At 46.9% G+C, this 19086-nt stretch overlaps 1 protein-coding gene across 11 annotated transcripts in view; it reads right to left on the bottom strand.

The window, feature by feature from the left end:
- Positions 1-2039: 2039 nt before the first annotated feature.
- The window catches only part of kank2 (KN motif and ankyrin repeat domains 2), a 173802-nt gene continuing 156755 nt past the window's right edge, over positions 2040-19086 (bottom strand). For all 11 annotated transcript variants that reach the window (XM_043694832.2, XM_087983392.1, XM_087983393.1 and 8 more), the window contains 5 exons: positions 18753-18972; positions 16957-17099; positions 16147-16347; positions 12846-12950; positions 2040-4930 (listed from right to left, as the gene is read on the bottom strand). In XM_043694832.2, coding sequence (XP_043550767.2) covers positions 4871-4930; positions 12846-12950; positions 16147-16347; positions 16957-17099; positions 18753-18972 — 729 coding nt within the window. In that variant the 3' untranslated portion in view covers positions 2040-4870. The remainder of the gene's footprint in view (positions 4931-12845; positions 12951-16146; positions 16348-16956; positions 17100-18752; positions 18973-19086) is intronic.

Here is a 19086-nt window from a genome sequence, read left to right as displayed (position 1 = left end):
TCATCACCATTCACCGAGAGCAACTAGGGAAAGCTAGAAATGCTGCCGCAGCCAATGATGCCTGCATCTTAATGAATAGAAGAAAATGCAAATAGTTATACCTATAGTACAAATGACTGAGGAGTTATAGAATCATCCACAGCACAGAAACAGACACTTCAGTCCAACCAATCCACATTGACCATAATCCCAAACTAAACGAGTCCCTCTGGCCTGCGCTTAAATTTCAATATTTATATCGGAAAACTGGAGGTCCCATGCTGTGTTATTCTAGCCATCAGAATCCTCGTTCCATGTCATGCAGAGGTCTGCACCAGAAATAAAGAGGTTTATGGGGTGGCATGGTGGCTCAGTGGTTAGCACTGCTGCCTCACAGCACCCGGGTCTCATGGCTCGATTCCAGCCTCGGACGACTGTCTACGTGGAGTTTGCACATTCTCCCCGTGTCTGCATGGGTTTACTCTTGTTTCCTCCCACAGTCCAAAGATATGTAGGTTAAGTGAATTGGCCAGGCTAAATTGCCCACAGTGATATGAGCATCATTCAGAGGGAATTGGGTCTGGGTGGGTTACTCTTCGGAGGGTCGGGTGGACTGGTTGGGCCGAAGGGCCTGTTTCCACACTGTAGGGAATCTAATCTTAATTTACAGAGCACGTTGCATGGCTTTGGGATTCCCAAAACACTTTAAAGCCAATCATGTTCGTTGTGAACTGCTGTGGTGTGGGAAGTGCAACATCCCATTTGGACACAGTAAGCTCTCATATACACAGCATTGTGCCAATGTTTAGAATGTCTATTTTTGTGGATGTTAATTTAGGGATATTATTGGCCAAGTCTCCGGGGATACCTCCTTTGATCTTCTTGAACAAGTGGCATGCGATCTTTCACATTCACACATGAGAGGGTGCACAATACCTTGAGTTAATGTCTCCTCCGTAATGTGTAGCCATCTATATCTGTGTGTAAGTAACACTCCTGTGATACTGCACGTAGGGAAGCATCTAAATTAAGTGTTATCCTCAAGAACACAGAGTGGGAGAATGAATCCTGGCAGTCAAATGTAATTCAGCTCACAGCTTGAACTCAAATATAAAACAAGATCAAAAATCTGTGATAAAGTCCCACAGCCACACTTAACAATGAAAACTGCAAGTGCAAGAGTAGGCAGCTGAATTCATAATAAGACAGGTTTACAGGAACAAGTCCCATTATAAATGTGGTCTGTTATGTGCGAGATCCTTTTCGTATATCTGGACTGTCTGAACTGCCACACGCTCCAACAGGGCTGCGTTGTGGGCAGAGACTGTCACGCATCTCCTTCTGAAGTGTGCCTTTGTAGGCAGGAGGAAGAAGGTCATGTTGAGGTTCGTCCTGAGCAGCTCCGTGACTGTGCGCTGTATGGTCTGTTCCCCGGGATGCACACCGAGACAAACATCGACTGTGCCTGGAGGACCACCAACTCAGTGAAAGATGGCCTGAAACTTGCTGGTCTTCCAGAGCAAGGATTACATGCTGGGGGACACAGTAAAGCTTGGGGCAGCTGCCAAGGCGCAGTGAGGAAAGACCACGGTCTGAGGTGTTTCTGTTGAGGTTAAATGGGGATCCTGATGCCTCAAATATATGGAAATTTAATCTTGTACAAGTAAGACTTGCTTTTGGTTTGTTGGTTGGTTAGACTCAAACTCCAATGATTGTTTCTTCATTTGCTACTGTACATAACTGCTTCAGTGACTATGTATAAGAAGATATTTTCATGAATAAAGTATATTTTTGAAATAAAAAGAATTCGATTGGAGAGACTGAAATGGGTATTGTTCATGCAAGGTTACTCAGGCATAGATTCAATCCAAATGGACCCCTGGTGCACATTGATTCAACCAGATCCCACCTGAACTCTTGGCTCTGTGATACTGCATTGTTGGAGGGTCTCACAGCACCATACCTCTCATTCTCTAGATCCTCACCTTTGTAATCTTAGCAGGATTTTCCTGCATACTTAAGAAGGGAATGTTTATGAAATAAAACACAGGCCAATAATAACCCCTTTATCAGTGTATTGCAATATGTGGATTACAAAACTCTTTGATAGATATTTCCATATAAAGGCTAATACAAAGGCTTCAAAGGAAAGGGCACCTGCAGATAGCACCAATCCCAGTGACATCCACAGGAAGGAAGTACAACCGATTATTAGTAATAGATAAAATGGACAGCAGCGGGAGATGAGACTGTAACCAGAGCTGTAAATATCAGCTTAATAATATACACAAGAATAAATCCGATACATTTGACTTATATATCTGGGGTGTGCTATGTGTGTGAGGGGAGAAGGTATTTAACAGTATAACTTGCTTCATATTCAGCAGCCTGATTCCAAGCTGTTCATTCGCTTTGAAACAAGTAGGATGTGGTTTTAACTGAAGCATTTGGAATTTAAACACAAGGGCAGATTTGGCTAATAGATTGTTTGCTAATTTCTAGATCTCATCCAATTGCTCCAAGATTCCTCTGTTCACTGTCAGGAGCCATTGGTCTCCATACGATGGTGCTCGGCTGCTCCAAGCTGGCTAAAGTCGACATTGCTTCCAGTCTTTTCCACTTAGCCTTCCCTCCTCTCCCATCTCCCGGTGGCAGCAGCACCACACCCACTGCGCTCTCTAAACTGTTGATGCTTGCGGCCTGCCCACCTTTTCCTACCTCTCCCCAGTCGTCGTGCATCATTGCCCAGCTGGGGGACTTGGTACATGATGGGTTCACTCCCTCATCCTGACTCTGTCAGTTTGGGGCAGGCAGCACGATGTGAGCTGTGATTCCCACCCCAGTCCATCAGATTGCCCATTACACAGCACAGCAGGAGGCCATTTGGCCCATTGTGCCTACATCCCTTCTTCAAATGGGCACCATCTGCTACCAATCTCCTGCCTTTTCCCCATTCCCTTGTATATTACTTTTATCCCAACAATTATCCAATTACATTGGAGTAACCCCACAGGATGCTGAGTGCTAGGATCATTCTCCATAGTCTATCACTGGAGCCTGACTTTAAGTTGGGTGAGTATGACTGCTCAATCAGAACAGGTTCAAAACCCTGCCCTTAGCTCTCAGCACCTCTGGGAGGGTGAATTATTTCCAACTGTACTCTGGTTGACCCAGTGCCCCCCTGACAGGGCTCAATCTGACAGTGTGAGCTAGAACGCAGCAGGGAAGCCCCTACCTAGTCATACAGCCCAAACCTCTGCCCTATCATTGTAAACTCTAGCTCCAGTCGGCCGGGAGAGAGTGTTTGACCACAGCCGTGTCACAGAAAGCTGGGCTGCAGAGTGACTGACAGAGGCATCATCGACAGAGGCATTACCCTTAAGAGTGTGTGTGTGTGTGTGAAAGAGAGAGCATGTGTCTGTGTGTGTGTGTAATATATGTCTGTGTATAGGTATGTGTCCGTGTGTATATACATATGTTTGTGTATATAGGTATGTGTCTGTGTATGTCTGTGTGTGTAGGTATGTGTCTGTGTGTATGGATGTGTTTGTCTCTATGTATGTATATGCCTGTGTATATATGTGCCTGCCTGTCTGTATGTATGTGCCTGTGTGTGTATGGATGTGTCTGTGTACATATGAATGTGCCTGTGTGTATGTATGCGTCTGTGTGTGTATGGATGTGCCTGTGTGTGTATGGATGTGTCTGTGTATGTATGGATATGCCTGTGTGTGTATGGATGTGTCTGTGTGGGTATGGATGTGCCTGTGTGAATATGGATGTGTCTGTGTGTATGGATGTGCCTATGTGTGTATGGATGTGCCTGTGTGGGTATGGATGTGCCTGTGTGGGTATGGATATGTCTGTGTGGGTATGGATGTGTCTGCGTGGGTATGGATGTGCCTGCGTGTGTATGGATGTGCCTGTGTGGGTATGGATGTGCCTGTGTGTATGTATGTGCGTGTGTGTGTATGGATGTGTCTATGTGTGTATGGATGTGCCTGTGTGAGTATGGATGTGTCTGTGTGTGTATGGATGTGCCTGTCTGTGTATGGATGTGTCTGTGTGTATATGGATGTGCCTGTCTGTGTATGGATGTGTCAGTCTGTGTATGGATGTGTCTGTCTGTGTATGGATGTGTCTGTGTGTGTATGGATGTGCCTGTCTGTGTATTGATGTGTCTGTGTGTATATGGATGTGCCTGTCTGTGTATGGATGTGTCTGTGTGTGTATGGATGTGCCTGTGTGGGTATGGATGTGCCTGTGTGGGTATATATGTGCCTGTGTATATGAATGGAGGGGGAAGCTCCTTGAGTTGGATACAATACTTGGTTGGGAATCTTGGTGAGGTGAAAGTGAGGACTGCAGATGCTGGAGATCAGAGCTGAAAATGTGTTGCTGGAAAAGCGCAGCAGGTCAGGCAGCATCCAAGGAGCAGGAGAATCGATGTTTCGGGCATAAGCGGCTTCTTGGTGAGGTGCCAACCAAGCTAAAGAGAAAGGGGGGGAGCCAGTGATGATCAGTATCAAACTGAAGCCACAATAGGCTGACTGTCCTTTACAACATCTGTACATTTTCTTAATATAAAAAGCTGATGGAGGCATTGTGATAGTTGTGCAGATCAAAGCAGCAAGTTTATCACCGCAGGAGGCTGAGGACTTTGCTGTCCATTCCCTCAGACCTCGTCCTTCAATGTCCAGCCCTCTGAAAGTTCACTCCCATGGTGACAGGCTCCGTCAGTGTCGAAGGTAATTGGGGCCCTGTGTATCAGGCAGAATGAGGTACCCCCTGACTATGCCAGTATTGGGCTGAGATGCCCTCAGTTCAAGGCCCAGTTGTTGAACATCCGTACAGGGCAGCACAAGGAGCCAATGGAGAGTGGCATTCAGGCCTACTGCTGGGTTTTAGATGACGAGGGGTGATCCAGGATCTGTGAGTGGGCAGGTAGAACCTACGACAAAGGAATAAACACAGACAGGTAGGTTAGCTACTATCTATATCTACATGGTGCGCAAAAAGACTGTTAGAGAGGAGAAAGACAGTTGCAACTCCAGTGATGCCAATTAGTTGGGGTGGTACGGTGGCTCAGTGGTTAGCACTGCTGCCTCACAGCGCCAGGAACCCAGGTTCAATTCCAGCCTTGGGTCACTGTCTGTGTAGAGTTTGCACATTCTCCCCGTGATTATGTGGGTTTCCTCCGGGTGCTCTGGTTTCCTCCCAGTCCAAAAATGAGCAGGTCAGGGAAGATTGGCCCTGCTAAATTGTCTGTAGTGTCCAGGGATATGCAGGCTAGCTGGATGGGCCATGGGAAATGCAGGGTTTCACGGGGAGGGGAGGGGGTGGGATGCTCTTCAGAGGGTTGGTGTGGACTGAATGGGCCGAATGGGATGCTTCCACACTATAGGGATTCTATGACTTTAGAGTAAAGGGAATTTTATCTTTACTTGAGAAATAGAGACATTACATCCTGTTATGTTATGAATATATGTACAGTTATGTTCAATAAAATCTGTTGCTATTTGCTCACAAGATCATCTTCAACTTCATGTGGCAATGGTGCTCAAACCCACAGAACGAGAGTCATAGTCAGAGAGGTGTACAGCACGGAAACAGACCCTTCGGTCCAACTTGTCCATGCTGACCAGATATCCCAACCCAATCTAGTCCCACCTGCCAGCACTCGACCCATATCCCTCTAAACCCTTCCTAATCATATACCCATCCAAATGCCTTTTAAATGTTGCAATTGTACCAGCCTCCACCACTGCCTCTGGCAGCTCATTCCATGCATGTACCACTCTCTGCATGAAAACGTTGCCCCTTAGGTCTCTTTTATATCTTTCCCCTCTTCCCCCTAAACCTATGCCGTCTAGTTCTGGACTCTCCGACCCCAGGGAAAAGACTTTGTCTATTTATCCTATCCATGCCCCTCATAATTTTGTAAACCTCTATAAGGTCACCCCTCAGCCTCCGACGCTCTAGGGAAAACAGCCCCAGCCTGTTCACCCTCTCCCTATAGCTCAAATCCTCCAACCCTTGCAAGGTCCTTGTAAATCTTTTCTGAACCCTTTCAAGTTTCACAACATCTTTCCGACAAGAAGGAGACTAGAATTGCACGCAATATTCCAACAGTGGCCTAACCATTGTCCTGTACAGCCGCAACATGACCTCCCAACTCCTGTACTCAATACTCTGACCAATAAAGGAAAGCATACCAAACGCCTTCTTCACTATCCTATCTACCTGCGACTCCACTTTCAAGGAGCAATGAACCTGCACTCCAAGGTCTCTTTGTTCAGCAACACTCCCTAGGACCTTACCATTAAGTGTATAAGTCCTGCTCAAAATGCAGCACCTTGCATTTATCTGAATTAAACTTCATCTGCCACTTCTCAGCCCGTTGGTCCATCTGGTCCAGATCCTGTTGTAATCTGAGGTAACCATCTTCGCTGTCCATTACACCTCCAATTTTGGTGTCATCTGCAGACTTACTAACTGTACCTCTTATGCTCACATCCAAATCATTTATGTAAATGGCAAAAAGTAGTGGACCCAGCACCGATCCTTGTGGCACTCCACTGGTCACAGGCTTCCAGTCTGAAAAACAACCCTCCACCACCACCGTCTGTCTTCTACCTTTGAGCCAGTTCTGTATCCAAATGGCTAGTTCTCCCTGTATTCCATGAGATCTAACCTTGCTAATCAGTCTCCCATGGGGAACCTTGTCGAATGCCTTTCTTTGTTACTTCTTCAAAAAACTCAATCAAGTTTGTGAGACATGATTTCCCACAAACAAAGCCATGTTGACTATCCCGAATCAGTCCTTGCCTTTCCAAATACATGTACATCCTGTCCCTCAGGATTCCCTCCAACAACACTGAGGTCAGGCTCACCGGTCTATAGTTCCCTGGCTTGTCTTTACCACCCTTCTTAAACAGTGGCACCACGTTTGCCAACCTCCAGTCTTCTGGCACCTCGATGATACAAATGTGACTATTGATGATACAAATCTCTCAGCAAGAGGCCCAGCAATCACTTCTCTAGCTTTCCACAGAGTTCTCGGGTACACCTGATCAGGTCCTGGGGATTTGGCCAGCGAGATCCTGGAGTGAAGGTAGTGAGAGTAAACCACAAAGACAGCCCAGTGATCCAATCCCAGAGCGAGGGGAAATACCCCACGGCTGGCTGGGGACAGACTGCGAGGTGTAACAAGGAACTGAGAAGCCTGACAGAGGCTGAAGAAAGAGTGGGCATGTGGTTAGCTACAGGACATAACAATCAGCAACAGGAAGTAAAGGATGACAGAAATGACAGAGATGGGGAAGAAACAAGCTCTTACAAAAGCACGTGAAGGAAGAGGCCCGATCTAAATCCTGAAGGAACTCTCCTAGTGGGACTCAAGCTACCTTGTTTCACACTAACACACAAGTTAGGAGCAGGACTGGGCCATCTGGGTCCCTCAGGCAGGCAAACGTGAGGACTGCAGATGCTGGAGATCAGAGTCAAGATTAGAGTGGTGCTGGAAAAGCACAGCAGGTCAGGCAGAATCTGAGGAGCAGGAAAATCTGAGGAGCCGATTTTTCTGCTCCTTGGATGCTGCCTGACCTGCTGTGCTTTTCCAGCACCACTCTACTCTTGATATCTGGACCCTCAAACCTGCTCCACATTTAATCAGATCAAGACAGATCTGCTTATAATCTTGACTCCATATTCACTGATAACCTTTGTCTCTTTTGCTTACCAAGAAGCTATCCACCTTTGCGTTAAAGATATTCCAAGAATCTGCTATTGAGGCCTTTAAAAGAAGAGAGTTTCTAAAGACTTATATTCCTCTCAGAGAAAAATCAAATCTCCACATCCCTGCCTCAGAGGTATGACCATTTAGTTTTAAACAGCGAAGCTCTAGTCCTAGATTCTCCAAAACCAGGAAGCATCGCTCCATAGGCATCCCATCGAGACCCCTCAGGGTCTTATTTGCTTCAAATAAATTGCCTCTTTTGTCTTAAAACTACAATGGATATAAGCCTAGCCTTTCCAACATTTCCTCATAAGGCAACCTATTTATTCCAGGTATTAGTCCAACAAACCCTCTCTGAACCCTTCCATGCATTGACCTTCTTCCTTAACTCAGGACACCATACTGTATACAGTAATCCAGATGTGGACTCACTGATGCCCTATGTAACTAAAGCATAACCTTCCTACTCAGAGAGTCAAAGAGATGTACAGCACGGAAACAGACCCTTCGGTCCAACTTGTCCATGCCAACCAGATATCCCAACCCAATCTAGTCCCACCTGCCAGCACTCGGCCCATATCCCTCCAAACCCTTCCTAATCATATACCCATCCAAATGCCTTTTAAATGTTGCAATTGTACCATCCTCCACCACTTCCTCTGGCAGCTCATTCCATACATGCACCACCCTCTGCATGAAAAAGTTGCCCCTTAGGTCTCTTTTATATCTTTCCCTTTCACCCGAAACCTATGCCCTCTAGTTCTGGACTCCCCCGCTCTAGGGAAAAAACCTTGTCTATTTACCCTATCCATGCCCCTCATGATTTTATAAACCTCTATAAGGTCACCCCTCAGCCTCCGATGTTCCAGGGAAAACAGCCCCAGCCTAGTCAACCTCTCTCTAAAGCTCAAACTCTCCAATCCTGGCAACGTCCTTGTAAATCAATTCTGACAATTCCCCTCACAATAAACACCATAAACTACAGAGCCATGAGTACATAGAGAAAGAAAAGAATAAGACTGTGGCAACAGTTTGGAAAATTAAACACAGACTACAGCATCCATGGGAGTCCCAGCAATATGGGAAACAAAGGGGCTGGATGAACTCCTCACATTAAGATTTTGATTTCACTGTAGGTTCAGACCGACAGGACAAATTCTGCTACATAGAGACAAAGAAGCTAGATTGGATATCGGAGGAGAAGCATTGCCAATCCAACATCGAGGCTAGGAATCATCACACGGCCCTCCACTAACCTTTAGAGACTGTGGAGGACAAGAATCTGAGTAAGAAGCCAGATGCTTTCTACTACAGAAAAAAGATTAGGGAGACTTTGTAAGTAATGTCTAGTCATTATAACACATCATTAAATGAAGCTGCTTGCATGACTTCAGACATCCTCCATACCCTTCAGTCTTAGCCTTGCAAGATGGTGAGAAGGTCCCTCTATTTCTCTCGTAGCAGGAGCTCAATACAGCAGGAAATCAGAGAGCATCCCAGGCTGTGTTGTGCTGTTTCAGAAAATAGTGACAGAGAAACAAACCAGCACAATTCTTTCATTTCATCAAATTTAGATCTTCCCATATTCTGGATACAGGGCGACACTGTTCCTGAGAAGCCAGCTGTCTCTTTCAATGAGAACCAGTGCTTTCTTAAAGAAAATAAAGACGGAGTGAAGCTGTCTGTTTATTGCACAGAACCTGACCAGGAGATCCAGCATTAGAAACTGCTGATCCCTGAGAAGATGCCAGATCACTGCAGGGAAGCAAGAACATGACCTTGTGTTGGTTCAATACATCGTGAAACGACACGGAAAATGTTTACAAGGATGGTGCCAGGGTTGGAGGGTTTGAGCTACAGGGAGAGGCTGAATAGGCCGGGGCTGTTTTCCCTGGAGTGTCGGAGGCTGAAGGTGACCTTATAGAGATTTATAAAAACATGAGGGGGCATGGATAGAGTGAAGAGGCAAGGTCTTCTGACCAGGGTAGGGGAGTCCAAAACTAGAGGGCACAGGTGAGAGGGGAAAGATTTGAAAGGGACCTTAAGGGCAACTTTTTCACACAGAGGGTGGTCTGTGTATGGAATGAGCTACAAGAGCAAGTGGTGGGGGCTGGTACTATTACAATATTTAAAAGGCATCTCGATGGGTACATGAATAGAAAGGGTTTGGAGGGATATGGGCTGAATGCTGGCAAACGGGACTAAATTAGGTTAGGATATCTGGTCGGCATGGCCCAAAATGTCTGTTTCCGTGCTGTGCAGCTCTATGACTCTAAATGTCCACAGCCATTAATTGTCAATAATGCAGAGAAGAGGTCTCTGAGCTTCAAAACAAAGTTAAGATTATTCCCATCGAAGCTTCAGTCACGATGGACAGTGATCAATGCTGCGCAGGCAAAAGCTGATGGTTTGCAACAAGTGTTTGCAACTGTGCAGAGAGAACATTGATATGAGCTTGACATGCTTCGAGAAAAGTTTCAGTCCTCAGCAAAGGAGAAGCATAACTAGTTCACATCACTCATACAAAGTTATCAGCGTGGGTATATAAGGCTCCAAATAAGACACACTCTCTCAGCATCCTCCATGTAGAGATATATTCAAGAAAGCCTGTTGCTGTTCGCTCAAAAGAATTTAGACCTCACATTACTAAAATCACTGGAGAATGGACACAATTATAAGCAGGTAAAACATGATAATGAGGTTGCGAACTGTTTGACCTGTGATTGAGATTACTTATGGTCTCTAAATAAGAAATTCATCATCAGAAAATGGATCTTTTCTACCAGTTTACTGAGTGTGACCCACCTTCCTCAAAATTGCAATGTTCAAAACTGTCGTGTGGTCACCCAAATCTGGTCAGAACTGAGAGGCTGGAATGATATGCCATGACCACCTGCAGAATTGGAGGAGTCAAAAAAATCTGCAGATGCTGGAATCTGAAATACACAGGCAGGAGGCTGGAAGAATACAGCAAGCCAGGGAGCATCCGGAGGTTTGTATAACCCTACACCCGAAACATTGACTTCTCCGCCTCCTGATGCTGCCTGCCTTGCTGTGTTCTTCCAGCCTCCTGCCTGCATATGCAGTGTAGGAGGAAGAGTTCCTGAGGTTTAACTGTGATTGCTTTTCGTCCTCAGGAGAGTGAGTGTCTCATTAGAGTCCAAGAGAGGGCGGTGTGTGGTAGGAATAAGCTTCACAATGGCTCTTAAAAACAGAAATAATTCAGATAATCACCAGAGGAGGGCACTGGCTACACAGGGTCTGTAGCATATTGAGCGCTACATAGAACATACTGCGCAGAAACAGGCCATTCAGCCCAACCAGTCTAGATATTTTCTCATTAACTTGTTCAGCGATATCATTGCATATGGCTGGAGAGGGTGGAAATTGAACCTAAACCTCTTGGTTCAGAGGCAGGGAGACTACCACTACACCACAAGAGCCCCCTGACCAACTGGACTATGTCTTTGTTCATGGTCTATACCAGTTTCCTTCACCCCACTCTGCCTTACCTTATCCGCTGATATCCTTCTATTCCTCCCCCCCCAAATTCATGTGTTTAACGAGCTGCCCCTTAAACATGCCACTGCTTTCTATCTCAACCCCTCCGTGTTCTGGCAAATTTCCCATTTTCTGATTAAAGTCGTTTCTCCCGAAGTGCTTGTTGAATTTATGGATGATTATCTTACATTTCTTGCCTCTAGTTTGGAATTTCCAAAGTGCCAACACCTACTTGATGAAACACCCTTCATAGTTCCAAAGATCTTCACTACATGTCCATTTCTAGAGAAGCCAGTCATGTGGCCATTCACTTTTTCCTAGCAGTTACAACCTCTCAGCTCTGATATCGTGTTTGTAAATCTTAATGCACCTTCTCCAATGGTTCCATTTTCCTAACAGTAATAATGGGGATCAGAATCATCGCCAGTCTGCCAATGTGCGATACAGGTTTAGCAGAAGCACTCTGCTTTGTCAGTACAACTGAGGGGAGGGAGTGTCAGAGAAATGAGAAAATCACAGTTTACCCCAAACAGAACAACAGCAACAAAGAGATACAAAGGAGGGAATAAGTTCAAGGTATTAACAATGTGGTGAACAATATATACTCCAAGCTGAGATAAACAGATTTTTTGTGAGTAAGGCAATCGAGGGTTATGGGGAAAATGGGCAGCCATAATTTCATTGAATAGTGGCGAAGATCCGATGGGCTGAATGGGCTATTTGTGCTCCTTTGCCTTATGCTGTAATGCGGGCGCGATAATGAACAAAAATTGAATTTCAAAACGTGGTGATGTAAAGCTGGCCTCTCATCACCTCCCATTGAGACCCTGGTAGTTTCCACCTTGAGACCTTTGAATTGGAGAAAGTCAGGGCTGCAGATGCTGGAGATCAGAGTCAAAAAGTGAGGCACTGGAAAACCACAGCAAGTCAGGCAGCATCCAGGAAGCAGGAGAGTCAGTGTTTTGGGCATAAGCCCTTTATCAGGTGTGTGTGTGTGTGCGCGCACGCGCGCAAGCGAGAGAGAGTGTATGTATGTATGTATGTGTGTGCACACCCGCAGGGGTGGTGGTCCAGGAGGCTAAGAGATAAATAGGAGGGGGGGGGCTCTGGGGAGGTGTAAGGTACCTTGGAAGGCAATAGGTAGATGGATGTGGGGTGATGGTGATAGGTAGAAGCGGAGGTTGGAGCAGATAGGTGGGAAGGAAGATGGACAAGTCATGAAGTGGGTGCCGAGTTGGAAGGTTGGATCTGGGATAAGGTGGGTGGAGGGGAAATGAAGAAACTGTTGAAATCCACATTGATCCCATGGGGTTGGAGGGGTCCCAAGGCGGAAGATGAGGCGTTCTTCCTCCAAGCTTCAGGTGGCCAGGATTTTGCAGTGGAGGTGGCCCAGGACTTGCATATCTTTGGTGCAGTGGGAGTGGGAGTGGGAGTTGGAAGTGGTTGAACACAGGGCGGTGGGGTTGTTTGATGTGTGTGTCCCAGAGATGCTTTGCCCTTTGAGTCGGTCAGGCCTTGCTGTATCATCAGAAAAAGACACTGGTTGGGGAAGCAGTGAATATAAATCGGAAGAGGCACAGGTTTCGTCAGTGCGCTGACAACGGATGGAGGGTCTGGGAATTCTCACCGGGGAATGGCTCGGATCCTTGCTTTGATTCAGGTGGTTGTAGAGAAGGGCAGAAATCTCCTTCTGTCCAGTTTCTGCTGCAATAGAGAGGGCAGTGCTGCCATCCTGTAAACAGGCAAACAAAACATCAGAGTATCCTGCACAGTAAGATCCCACACTGGCTAGATTGGTGGAAGGCAGCTTGTTTGGGGTGGGCCGGCCACAGGAGTAAGCCAGTGGGAGTCCTCGAGGCTATGGGTGCTCAGCAGGAGGGGTAGGAGCCTCCAGGTTTAGGTGGGAGATGTTGAAGGTGCCTGAAGATGACAGTGAACTCAAAAACCGCCTAAAATCAAAGTTCAGCCACAACTGCAGCCTCCTGGCAAGGTCCTTCAGGGAATGGCCTGTTGTTGTGAACCTCTGACCCTCACAGCTGCGGAAGCGAGTGAGAGGAGGGAGTGGGGAGTTAACGGACGTACCAACGGCTCCCTGGCCTATCCCAGGAGGCACACCTCCACAGAGCTGGCAGGATACACAAAGCTGCGCTGATGTTGGGAAGATCCATCAAATCAGAACATGGTCTGATTTGGGCTTTTAAGTGGGTCATTAGCTGCTTCTGGCTGTGGAAAGCTGCCAGATTCTGTCCCCGCCTGTCCCTTTTCTTCGGAAGAATAAACGTGATGGAGAAACATCTCAAAGTGGCTCTTCCCCTCTCCTTACCTCCATGCAACAGGGATAATTCAGCCAACTGTCTCGACATAAAATGTACCCAAGCCTCTTGTACTATATACACTGTCTCTGTACCCATTCCCCCTGTACTATATACACTGTCTCTGTACCCATTCCCCCTGTACTATATACACTGCCTCAGTACCCATTCCCCCTGTACTATACACACTGTCTCTGTACCCATTCCCCCTGTATTATATACTGTCTCCGTACCCAGTTCCCCTGTACTATATACACTATCTCTGTACCCATTCCCCCGTCATGTATACTGTCTCTATACCCAACGCCCCCATACTATATATACTGTCTCTGTACCCATACCCCTTGTACTATATACACTGTCTTTGTACCCATTCCCCCGTACGATATACTTTGTCTCTGTACCCATTCCCCCAGTACTATATACACTGTCTCTGTACCCATTCCCCCTGTACTATATACAATGTCTCTGTCCCCATTCCCCCTGTACCATATATACTGTCTCTGTACCCATTCCCCCGTACGATATACACTGTCTCTGTACCCATTCCTCCTGTGCTATATACAATGTCTCTGTACCCATTCCCCTTGTACTATATACACTGTCTCTGTACCCATTCCCCCAGTACTGTATACACTGTCTCTGTACCCATTCCCCCTGTACTGTATGCACTGTCTCGGTACCCATTCCCCCTGTACTATATACAATGTCTCTGTACCCATTCCTCCTCTACTATATACACTGTCCCTGTACCCATTCCCCTTGTACTATATACAATGTCTCTGTACCCATTCCCCCGTACGATATACACTGTCTCTGTACCCATTCCTCCTGTACTGTATACACTGTCTCTGTACCCATTCCCCTTGTACTATATACACTGTCTCTGTACCCAATCCCCCAGTACTGTATACACGGTCTCTGTACCCATTCCCCCTGTACTATATTCAATGTCTCTGTACCCATTCCCCCTGTACTACATACACTGTCTCTGTACCCATTCCCCCTGTACTATATACAATGTCTCTGTACCCATTCCCCCTGTACTACATACAATGTCTCTGTACCCATTCCCCCTGTACTGTATGCACTGTCTCTGTACCCATTCCCCCTGTACTATATACAATGTCTCTGTACCCATTCCCCCTGTACTATATACACTGTCTCTGTACCCATTCCCCCTGTACTATATACACTGTCTCTGTAGCCATTCCCCCTGTATTATATACACTGTCTCTGTACCCATTCCCCCTGTACTATATACAATGTCTCTGTACCCATTCCCCCGTACGATATACTCTGTCTGTGTACCTATTCCCCCTGTACTATATACACTGTCTCTGTAGCCATTCCCCCTGTATTATATACAATGTCTCTGTACCCATTCCTCCTGTACTATATACACTGTCTCTGTACCCATTCCCCCTGTACTATATACACTGTCTCTGTACCTATTCCCCCTGTACTATATACACTGTCTCTGTACCTATTCCCCCTGTACTATATACACTGTCTCTGTACCCATTCCCCCTGTACTATATACACTGTTTCTGTACCTATTCCCCCTGTACTATATACACTGTCTCTGTACCTATTCCCCCTGTACTATATACACTGTCTCTGTACCCATTCCCCCTGTACTGTATGCAGTCTCTGTACCCATTCCCCCTGTACTATATACAATGTCTCTGTACCCATTCCCCCTGTACTATGCACACTGTCTCTGTACCCATTCCCCCTGTACTATATACACTGTCTCTGTAGCCATTCCCCCTGTACTGTATGCACTGTCTCTGTACCCATTCCTCCTGTACTATATGCACTGTCTCTGTAACCATTCCCCCGTACAATATACTGTCTCTTTACCCATTCCCCCTGTACTATATACACTGTCTCTGTACCCATTCCCCCTGTACTATATACACTGTCTCTGTACTTATTCCCCCTGTACCATATACACTGTCTCTGTACCCATTCCCCTTGTACCGTATACACTGTCTATGTACCCATTCCCCCTGTACTATATACACTGTTTCTGTACCCATTCCCCCTGTACTACATACAATGTCTCTGTACCCATTCCCCCGTACTATATACACTGTCTCTGTACTTATTCCCCCTGTACCATATACACTGTCTCTGTACCCAATCCCCTTGTACCATATACACTGTCTCTGTACCTATTCCCCCTGTACTATATACACTGTCTCTGTACCCATTCCCCCTGTACTATATACAATGTCTCTGTACCCATTCCCCCTGTACTATATACAATGTCTCTGTACCCATTCCCCCTGTACTGTATGCACTGTCTCTGTACTTATTCCCCCTGTACCATATACACTGTCTCTGTACCCATTCCCCCTGTACCATATACACTGTCTCTGTACCCATTCCCCTTGTAGCATATACACTGTCTCTGTACCCATTCCCCCTGTACTATATACACTGTTTCTGTACCCAATCCTTCCCTACCATTGTGCCCACTTCCTCTGTTCTGTGTACAGACTGTCTCTGTTATCTTGGTGGAATAGCTGAGTAGGGATTTGCTGGAGTTTGGGCAGTTCTTTGGGCAGCTGTCTGACCGGGAGGGCGGTTCCCTGCTACCTCACTCACGTTATCTGCCAGAGTCACGTTGCAGCCTGGCATCTCCAATAGGAGCCTGACGATCTCCGCGTGGCCGTGCTCACAGGCGCACATCAACGCTGTTGACCCGTCATCGTCCTGGATACTGACGTCCGCCCCACAAGCCAACAGGGCCTTCACCATTTCCACCCGGCCATGGCTGACTGCCAACATCAGGGCCGTCTGACCCGCCTGGAAAGGGGAAACACACAGTTAAAGGTAAGCCCCTTCAGGACCAAGCATCACTTCACCTGCAGCCAGTGAGACACCGCAGAACCCAAACCTGGCGTCAGCTCCATTTGTAATGGAGGGGAACTCATGGGAAGTGATGGCTGGAATATTCAACTCTAACAGGTCAATCACAGGTACAAATCTGGTAAGCGTTCCTACAGTCCCTTCACCTTTCTTGCAGCTACTGATCATTTTTAGGGTCCTAAAGAGGTGAATACATTTCTGCAACCCCTTCACCATCTCCTGATAACCCCATGCACCTTACAGCCAACAAAACCTTGTTGCAACAAAAGAAGTACAGCAGCCAAGTTGCACACAGCCAGATCCCACAGTGTGATAAATAGAAGGAATAGGCACAGGAGTAGACAACACAGCCCCTCAAATCTAAGTTAATACCATCTTGGGTTCCAATTCCTGCTGCTCCCTGAAGACGATCTGTAAACACAGTGAGCTTGTGGAGAATCCACAACCTCTTGCCAATCCGGTGCTGGCATGGGGCAGAGCCTGAGGCCTAGATGCTGGAGAGGGGACCAGAGACGCAAGAGAGGGCTGGGTTGACCTCTGACCTACCTGGCTGGCCTTGGCATTGACGTTGCCGAGACGGAAGAGCTGTGTCACGGTCTGCATGTCGTGCTCCGACTGGAGGGCAGCGAGTGAGGCCAGCATGATGGCTGTGTAACCAGCCTTATTCTGCTTATCCAAACTACAGGCGCCTGCGACAAGAAGGAGGGGACGCAGTTTAAACACACGACATACCGGGAAAACTTTACAGGATTATTGTAGGGTTTTTTAAAAACAGTCTGAAATTTCTATAGCACCTTTAACAAGCGCAGTGCCTTACAGCCAATGAATAATCCCCACTGTTCTGTAGGAAACATGGCAGCCAGATCATACACTACAACATTCTGCAACTGACTGGAAAATTTGTTTTTGGTGATGTTGGTTGGGGGATAAATATTCACTAGGAATCCAGGAAGGATTCCCTGCTGTTCTTCAATTAGTGACTGTGGGACTTTATTTACATCTACCTGAGAGGGGAGACAGGGCCTTAATTTAATACATCATTCCAAAACCAAAATGTTCCTCTGGCAGTGCAGCACTCACTCAGTGCTGTAACAGGTAGTCAGCCAAGAACTCAGGCCAAGTCTCCTGGTGGACTTGAACCACAAACATCTGACCCACAGTTCACTGAGTGCTGCCCACTGAGACCTCACCAAGGGCAGCTCGGAAGAGGAATACGGGGCGGGAGGGCAGATGGTTGAAGGTGAAATAACTCCGCAGCTGGCGATATCCCATCACCAAGTCACCCTTTACTTATGCGTGGAGAGTCCTTTACACTGATCCAGTTCCCTCAGAGTGAATAGAACCCCTGACACTTCTGTTTATATCTGTCAGCCAGGGCTCCCTGACTGGACCAGGTTAACAGCCCCAATGGTGGAACCCATATTCTATGAGGTGCACCTAGCTGACCTTGTTACAATCACAACTGAAGGGTTTAGAATGTTGTACCCGCCTGCTGGCATGCCAGTTTGTCAGCACCGTACTGCGTATGAGTCATTTCTGAGAAGACTGGTCCGATAGCACTATGGTGATGGTCTGGCAGCTGTGGATGACCTGAGTCTTTCACCATTTTTCACAGTGTTGGGAGGGAGATACCCACATTCTCTCTCTCCCACATCGGCAGACTCACAGCTCTTTCAGAGAGACGGCAACCTCCTACCAACCCTCAGACATCTGAACCCACCCACTGTCCTTAACTGGAAGGCTACCACACACTTTGGCCATGCATTTGAACATAGAATCCCTACAATGTGGAAGCAGGCCATTCGGCCCATTAACTTCACACCGACCCTACAAAATGCCTCCCACCCAAACCCACCCTTCCCTAACTTATCCCTGTAACCCTGCATTTCCCATGGCTAACCTATTTAGCCTGCCCATGCCTGGACATTATGGGGCAATTTAGCAGGGCCAATCTATCCTAAGCTGCACATCTTTGGACTGTGGGAGGAAACCAGAACACCTGGAGGAAACCCACGCAGACACGGGGAGAATGTGCAAACTCCACACAGCCCGAAACTGGGATCGAACCTGGGTCCTTGGCGCTGTGAGGCATCAATGCTAACTACTGAGCCACCGTGCCTCCCACTGTCTCAAAAACAGTTTTTTGCTGACTTTCTGACATGGTGTGAGGTTGGAAGTTGTCCCAATGTCATGTCCCTGACCTCAGAATGCAAGTTCAGCGTTGGCATGGTTACCATTTGACTGCTCCTGAGTGGTGGGTTTACAAGGTTCGTACTAACCTGTACCAGTGCAGTAAATACAGTGAGCCAATGAGGAACTCGAGTAAGAGGCGAAGGGTGTACCTGTGTCCAGCAGCAACCTGACAATGGGGAAGTTGGAATGAGAGACTGTGTAGTGAAGAGCTGTGTTCCCATTGCTGTCAGCCATGTTGACTATCAGCTCCAGTAAATTCGGTGACATTGCCTTAAACACAGCTAGGTACCGACGCACCACCTCAGGATCCGCTGTCTTCGGACTTGACACCAAGAGCCACTCCTGCTGAACCGTGAGATAGCTCACTCTCTGCAGGGTATTTGAGAAGAATTGCATCAGGAATGCAACGGACTGAAACAAATTGGTCAGCCAACCTGCCTGATCCTCTCAGCCAACACTGTTAATATAACACTCCAAATAACC

Source organism: Chiloscyllium plagiosum, unplaced genomic scaffold, assembly GCF_037043375.1.
Source record: "Chiloscyllium plagiosum isolate Xiang-an unplaced genomic scaffold, Cpla_swu_hap1 HiC_scaffold_45, whole genome shotgun sequence".
NCBI lineage: Eukaryota > Metazoa > Chordata > Chondrichthyes > Orectolobiformes > Hemiscylliidae > Chiloscyllium > Chiloscyllium plagiosum.
The sequence above is the reverse complement of the archived record's forward strand: the minus strand, read 5'-3'. Positions and strand labels throughout refer to the sequence as shown.